The sequence below is a fragment of the Tamandua tetradactyla genome, chromosome 1 (assembly GCF_023851605.1).
Source record: "Tamandua tetradactyla isolate mTamTet1 chromosome 1, mTamTet1.pri, whole genome shotgun sequence".
In the NCBI taxonomy this organism is placed as follows: domain Eukaryota; kingdom Metazoa; phylum Chordata; class Mammalia; order Pilosa; family Myrmecophagidae; genus Tamandua; species Tamandua tetradactyla.
The window spans coordinates 178028808-178036417 of NC_135327.1; the positions used below are offsets into that span (position 1 = coordinate 178028808).

Below are 7610 nucleotides of genomic sequence, written 5' to 3' on the forward strand. Positions count from 1 at the left end.
AGGCAACAACAAAAATTGGGGTCTGGAAAGGAGATAGTTGAATGGAAAGTCACTTGGCCAATAGGAGAAAGCTCAACTCAAGAAAGGTGTGAACCTAGATGCGATCCAATCTAACTCACATACAGAATCCTCAAACGCAGAAAAACGGACAGAATCAGGTACCTCTAGATCCAGGGGTACAGGGTATGAGGTGGGGCTACAATAAATATTGAGAAAGCTGTTTTAAGCTAGCTTCTACAGTATACACCCCACCACCATCATACAATAGGGTAACTATACTTCCCCTAAACATTTGGCATCTTACTCTCTGAAGAGTAAAGGACTGAAAATGTATGTATATCGAATGCAGAGACCACCAAGGCCACCTTGACCACCAGACATGAATTGCTAGATTTAAAAAGCTCTTCGAGTGTCCAGTACTATGGCTAAAAATAGACTCACACCAAAGAACATCATCGTGAAATTTAAGAACACAAAAGAGAAGATTCTACAAGCTTCCAGAGGTATAGGGGAAAGATTTTATCAATTGTGACAGGAGAATATTATTTTCAGATATGATGTGCAAATTGCCAAAATATTTACCTCCCATCCACCTTTTCTTAAAGTATGTGTAATCTTTGATGTAGCTTCACCAAGATAAGAAAATAAAATCAGGCAGAGCCGACCAGAGGAGGTTTTTTTTCTTCTTTTTTCTTTTTCTTTTCTTTCTTTCTTTTTCTTTTTTTTTGGTCTCAAGTAGGAGGCCTCCCCCTTACCCTCACCCCAGCCCCCCACCTTCACCGGCTTAAGCAGCTACCATGGTGGAGCTTCCCGGCGCAGCGTGGTCCCAGGCGGGTTGGTATCTTTCAGATAAAGGCATTGAAGCTTGCACAAGTTCTCCTGACAAAATCAATATAAATGACATCATCCCGATTGCTCTCAATACAGATCTAAGAACAATTGGCAAGAAATTCCTCCCTGGTGACATCAATGGTGGAAAGGTAGAAAAGCTTGAAGGTCCCTGTGTGTTGCAGATTCAAAAAATTCGCAATGTTGCTGCAGCAAAAGATAACGAAGAATCTCAAGTTGCACCAAGAATGCTGCGTTTGCAGATGACTGATGGTCATATAAGTTGCACAGCAGTAGAATTTAATTATATGTCAAAAATAAGCCTGAACACACCACCTGGAACTAAAATTAAGCTCTCAGGCATTATTGACATTAAAAATGGATTCCTGCTCTTGAATGACTCTAACACAACAGTTCTTGGTGGTGAAGTGGAGCACCTTATTGAAAAATGGGAATTGCAGAGAAGCTTGTCAAAACACAATAGAAGCAATATTGGAACTGAAGGTGGACCACCTCCTTTTGTGCCATTTGGACAGAAGTGTATGTCTCATGTCGAAGTGGATAGTAGAGAACTGGATCGAAGAAAGACCTTGCAAGTTACTATGCCTGTCAAACCTACAAATGATAATGATGAATTTGAAAAGCAAAGGACTGCTGCTATTGCAGAAGTTGCAAAGAGCAAAGAGACCAAGACATTTGGAGGAGGTGGTGGTGGTGGTAGAAGCAATCTCAATATGAGTGCTGGTGGTAATCGAAATAGGGAAGTTTTACAAAAAGAAAAGTCAGCCAAATCTGAAGGGAAGCATGAAGGTGTCTACAGAGAACTGGTTGATGAAAAAGCTCTGAAGCACATAACAGAAATGGGCTTCAGTAAGGAAGCATCGAGGCAAGCTCTTATGGATAATGGCAACAACCTAGAAGCAGCATTGAATGTACTTCTTAATAGCAATAAACAAAAACCTGTTACAGGTCCGCCTCTGAGAGGTAAAGGAAGAGGCAGGGGGAGAATAAGATCTGAAGATGAAGAGGATCTGGGAAATGCAAGGCCATCAGCACCAAGCACATTGTTTGATTTTTTGGAGTCCAAAATGGGAACTTTGAGTATGGAAGAACCTAAATCTCAGCCACAGCAGCTTCATCAGGGACAATATAGATTGTCAAATAGGTGAGCAAAATGGAATAAAAGATAATAATCAACCAAGACATCTTCCTCGAAATGATAACAGGCAGCCAAGAAATGAAAAACCTCCTCGTTTTCAAAGGGACACTCAAAATTCAAAGTCAATTTTAGAAGGCACGGGATTACCTAGAAACAGAGGTTCTGAAAGACCAAATACTTCTTCAGGATCCGAAGTATGGGCTGAAGAGAGAAACAAGTATGATAGAACATATTCTAGATACGATAGAACTAAAGATACTTCATATCCTTCGAGTTCTCAGCACAATAATGGTGCTTTTAAGAAAAGAGATAACTCTATGCAAACCAGACCAGGTAAAGGTCCAACTTATGCAGAGGCAAAAGAAAATCCACTTCCTCAAGAATCCATAGATTATAATTATCAAAAACGTGGAAAAAGAGAAAACCAAACAGCAAATCTTGATCATTTTTATGACAAGAAACCACGAACAATAAATAATGAAACTTTCACTGGTATAAAACCTAAAAAATATTTTGATGTAAATAGTGATTACCAGAATCCTGTTAGAACTAACAGTTTCATAGATCTTCCAAATGGAGAGATGGAAATGGCACCGAAGGGGAGGACCTATTAAGTCATCTGGACCCATTCCAGCTACACCTTATGATGATAAAATATTTTATAATAGTGGGCCTAAAAGAAGATCAGGGCCAATTAAACCAGAAAAAGTACTAGAATCATCTATTCCTATGGAGTATGCAAAAATGTGGAAACCTGGAGATGAATGTTTTGCACTTTATTGGGAAGACAACAAGTTTTACCGAGCAGAAGTTGAAGCTCTCCATTCTTCAGGTATGACAGCAGTTGTTAAATTCATTGATTATGGAAACTATGAAGAGGTGCTACTAAGCAACATCAGGCCAGTTCATACAGAGGCATGGGAAGAAGAAAGTACCTATGACCAAACTCTTGAATTCTGAAGAGGAGGTGATGGCCAGCCAAGACGATCAACTCGGCCAACCCAGCAGTTTTACCAGCCTCCTCGGGCTCGGAATTAATATGAAAAGAATCTTCCAGAAGAAATGAACCACTGACTGCAACAACCAGGCCAAAACTTGTTGCTAGACCTCCTGCTTTCCCTTCAGAGCAAGAGCAGTCACAGTGGATATTGTTATCTGAAGAAAGAGAAAGCAGATTTTGAAAGGAAAAAAAAAAGATTCAACTCTTACAAAGAATGGGAAAAAATACCAAGTTAAATAAAGCAAATACCAAGATTTTTTCTTCCGCCATCAATAAAACCAATGTGCTATTAAAAAAAAAAAAGAAAAAAAAGAAAATAAAATCAAATAAACAAGGTTAGGTTGTGGGATATAAAAATATAGGAAAAACCTGAATCCAAGAATGGAGGTGAAGACAATTACTCAGAATGACAGCTGTGTACCAAAGCACGACAAGTCCAGATCTGAGTACTGTGATCCAAGAGACAGTCGATGTCTGTCAATAGCAAGATTCCCACTGCTATTTTATCAACAGACTGCCTGTGTCAATCTGGCTCATGTTTTTTTCTATAGTTAACTGTTTTTGACCATGCCTAATGAAGTTTCTCTCTTCCTTCATGCCTTGGTGGATTATCACCTGATATTTATTTTACCCACCTATGCCCTCAACTATTGTGCTTTGATCTGCTCCACAGAACTGGAGGAAAGCCATGAGCTTAGACACAGAAAACAGAGAGCAGACCCTCCTTCAGATCACATTTCTACCAGACATTCGGTACTGAGTTCATGCTACAGCCCTGTCAGATGCCCCAGCTGTGGTGAACTGTCTTTTCTAGAACTTACTCATGATCTTGCCAACTGTTTCCCCTAGAGGGGCTCTTATAAATTATCAGAGAAGCTAAAAGTCAAACTATGATCCAGAGATTCTCTTTAATTTACCTTCTCCTAAATGCCTTTATCTGATAGTGATAGTATTATCCTTTCCTTACAGAGGAATATGGTTTACTAACTTCTGCTTTTTAAAATGAAACGATGTATTGTTCAGGAATATATAGAAGGTAGTAAAAATGCTAAAGAAAATTAATACAGAAATCAAGATAATGTTTTTTTTGCGGATGATGAGGAAAGAAAAGTAAGTATAACTGGAAAAAGGCACACAGGAGCTTTTAAGATATTGAAGGTTCTACTTTTAATAAAGTATTAAAAATTTGTAATTTTTAATTAGTCTTTAAACAATAAATATGCTTTTAAATAAATATGTGCTTTATATTTGTTTAAATTTGATTAATCACAAATTCTACTTTGCAAGCTAGAATTTCCTTTCTTTTACAGAAAAAGCAACATTTTTTATATACTCATATCTCAGGGTATATGCCCCATCTCCCCCTTTCCTCCTACAAAGAGCCTTGATTACCATTTGCTACTATTTGAATATTATCTCCGTGCCATGGTCCATCACTTTGCAGTGCAATATGAAGGTTCAGGAGATCAAAACAAAAGCTCACATGACAAAAAGAACCTGCGGTTTCTAGTGATTTCCTCTCTACCACAGCAGGATTTTGGCTAACTTAAAAAAACAATTTACTATTCACCATGTCAACAGCTACTATGGTGACATTTATTTGAGAATATCTTGTTTAAAGTTCCTCAAAAACTTGTAAAACTTTTTTTTGGTAGCAAATAAAGGTACAAGGCAAAGGAAAAGATGAGAAAACCATTCATAAGTTACAGAATATAAGATTTAGAAGATCTAATTAATTCTATGCATCCTACAAAAATTTTCTTAATGGACGCAGCTGAAAATAAACCAATTCCAGCTTTTTATTTTGGAATGTAGCCCAAAGCAGGACATCCAGACCATACAGATTCCTAGGATTCTGACAGGGAACATTTAATTTCTACCCTCTACCCTATTTTGGTCAGTGGTGTCACATCTCTCTATCATTAGGTACTTCCTAGAATAATCAGTTATAAAAGATTTGTATCTGTGGGTTGTCTACATCAGTGTTTTCCAATCTCATGGCATTCACACAATGGTACTACATGTATGGCAAATTGGCTGCTGCCTCTGCCAGGTCTCTCCAAGGGAACCAACATCTCAGTCCATCAATAACCCATCCATTTTGGGCAGATGAGCCTTCTCAGTTGGGAAAGTTTGTTCTCTGTGATATAGTAGCACAAAGAGGTATCTCCTACTGAAAATCAATGGAAGGGGAATGCTTCATCTAAACCACCCTGATTTGTTGAAGTAAGATCAAATGGAAACATCTGAAGGCTACTTATCACAAGCGTTTCAAACTCACACCAATGTTAAAAAGGAATAAAACTGGAAGAAAAAAAAACAATCCAAGGAGCATCATCAAATTTTGTTTTATTTAAGATTTTAGTTTTAATTCTGAAGAAAGAGGTACATTTCCTTGTTTTTAGTTTTAGCGTCAGGTTATAACCAGGTTTCTGTTTTCTTTTCTCCTGTCTTTTCAATACTGCACAAACGTCCAGAAACTACAGGGTTAAGTAAAAGCTGCAGGCAAGGAGGTCAGAGATTTGCTCCAGATGGTGATCATATGGCCCCAGAGCAGTGTTATCTCAGAATGCCCTGATCAGATGAATTTCATGTAAAAGAAAAAAAGATTCTGACCGAGAGAGAGTGAAGAAATCACTTGTATTTCAGCTCTTATGTATAGGTATTAAATCTGTGAATACTTTTTTCTTTAAAACATCTGAATTTACTTTAAATCTAAAGCCAATTTTTTTTTCTCCTTTAAAAAAAAACACTTTCTCCCTTCTTATAAACTCTTAAGCAATCGGCCAGTTACTACTAAAGATCAATTTGTCATTCCATCAACTTCCAATAAATTCTTTTGCTTAACAATGCAATCAAGTCCTCTGCATAAACTTGCCAAAAGAATTAAAAATTAAATTAAGTTAAAAGCATTTTTCTGCAATAGTGATAAGCTGAATACAAGATGGATACCAGGACCACTGCTTTCCCCCATGCATTTAGCAATCTCAATTAAATTAACCTGGTTTTCAAACTTCTGCAGTTGATAATGCATTTATTTGACCTTTCCTATAGATTAATCGTCAATTTCTGCTAAGCAGATTATGTCATTATTATGTGCAACAGACAAACAGTTATTTTCTAAGTATCGAGACTGCCCTTTGATTTCTTTTTTTCCCTCCTCCTTAAAAAGGCATTTCAGGAAACATTCAACAGTGTCACTCAAATGTTGGATCAACAGAAACTTTTACAACTAAAAAAAAAAAAGATGGTAATGACCCTGTGATCACACTGCATCTGGGGGTAGGGAGAAAAAAATTGATCAGGAACTGGATTCTTCAGAACGTAAGAGATGAGAAGGGAACTGTGGGTGGTGGGCCGAAAGGGAGAAAACAGGGTGGGTCAAATCCTGCATTTTCTAATGGTTTCTCCTCTTTCCCTAATGGCGGTCCAGTGTTGAACTCTGTAGTAAATCTGTGGGGGTTTTGCTGGGGGGTCTGAAGGCTGTCTGAAAGCCTGGAGGTGGGGAGTGGAAGCTGGAAGGATTTGAAGGAGGTGGGTAGGGATTCCAACTGGCTCTGTGCAGAGGGATCTGTGTGCTGAAGGGGGCGCCGTGGTGTGTTTGTGATGGAGCAGCACTGGGGCCGTCCATCTCTGTAAGGGCTTGAAGGGATTTTAGCCAGTGTGGAGGATTGTCATCTTGAAGAGAGTCTAAACTGTTTCCTGAAGATGCTGGAATACCTAAGGAAAGAAAACAAGAGGGAAAATGATGAGTTTGTGCAGAAAGGATAGGAAGTTAGTCTAACAAATTGTTTTAAATGTGATCAGTGTATCCAAAAGGAACAGAAAAAATAACAATTTTAAACTTCTTCCAAATAAGACCTTTTTTAATCCTGTATTCCTTTTATCCTCCACTCATGACCAAGATTTATTTTCCATACCAACCCATGCCTTCCTTTTCAACTACAGCGACAGTTTTCCACTGTCACAGGGGCAGAACTACAAAAACTGAGTCCCAAGAATTGTTTGACAATATGTCCCAATTGTGCTTCTTCTTATCTAAAAAAAAGATACATAAACAAGATAGCCTTATAATAGAGAGCTTTATTTTTTTTTAAGTGGAGTATGTTCCTTTTAAGAAGGGTAAGTCAGACCCTTTTGTACTTTGCAACCTATAAAATACACACATGCTGCCAGATGTTAACACCTATTTAGAACAAAAGAAGCAACCTAGGCATCAAATGCTTTATTACACAACTAGGCAAATGGAGTTAACCAAGACTGCATGATTCCTAAGAATGAAACGAGCCACTTCACATTTGTGGCTTTGTGCAAATAAACTTATGTTGAAGAGACCTCCGTTTTTATTTAACCTGTGCTAAAAACCAAATGATGGCAATCAGTGGAGCTGAAGGAGTGAGAAAGTTACCTGTGATGATGGCTGGGTCTGTCCAGCTGCCAGGGCTGTCCCAACTCAGGCTGTCGGTGGTGGCAGTGTTGGACGTTGGTACACTGTGGTTGGCGTTGGAGGGGGAAGAAGAATTGGGCAGTCCACCAAAGTTGATGTTAATGTTGGGTAGAAGTGCCCTTAGCCCGTCCTGCCATTCCTTCATACTTAAACTCTCTACAGAACTGCTGTTGTCT

The 7610-nt window shown here is 38.4% G+C and overlaps 1 protein-coding gene and 1 pseudogene across 6 annotated transcripts in view; one reads left to right on the top strand and one right to left on the bottom strand.

Annotated features, from left to right (window-relative positions):
* The first annotated feature begins 660 nt into the window (after positions 1 to 660).
* LOC143667252 (tudor domain-containing protein 3 pseudogene) lies at positions 661 to 3289 on the top strand (annotated as a pseudogene).
* A 2030-nt stretch (positions 3290 to 5319) lies between these two features.
* Positions 5320 to 7610, bottom strand: part of CNOT4 (CCR4-NOT transcription complex subunit 4) — a 171386-nt gene continuing 169095 nt past the window's right edge. For 4 of the 6 annotated variants that reach the window (XM_077141656.1, XM_077141416.1, XM_077141575.1 and 1 more), the window contains 2 exons: positions 7396 to 7608; positions 5320 to 6707 (listed from right to left, as the gene is read on the bottom strand). In XM_077141656.1, the coding sequence (XP_076997771.1) occupies positions 6406 to 6707; positions 7396 to 7608 (515 nt within the window). In that variant the 3' untranslated portion in view covers positions 5320 to 6405. The remainder of the gene's footprint in view (positions 6708 to 7395; positions 7609 to 7610) is intronic. The other 2 variants (XM_077141806.1, XM_077141732.1) reach the window with 1 other exon arrangement.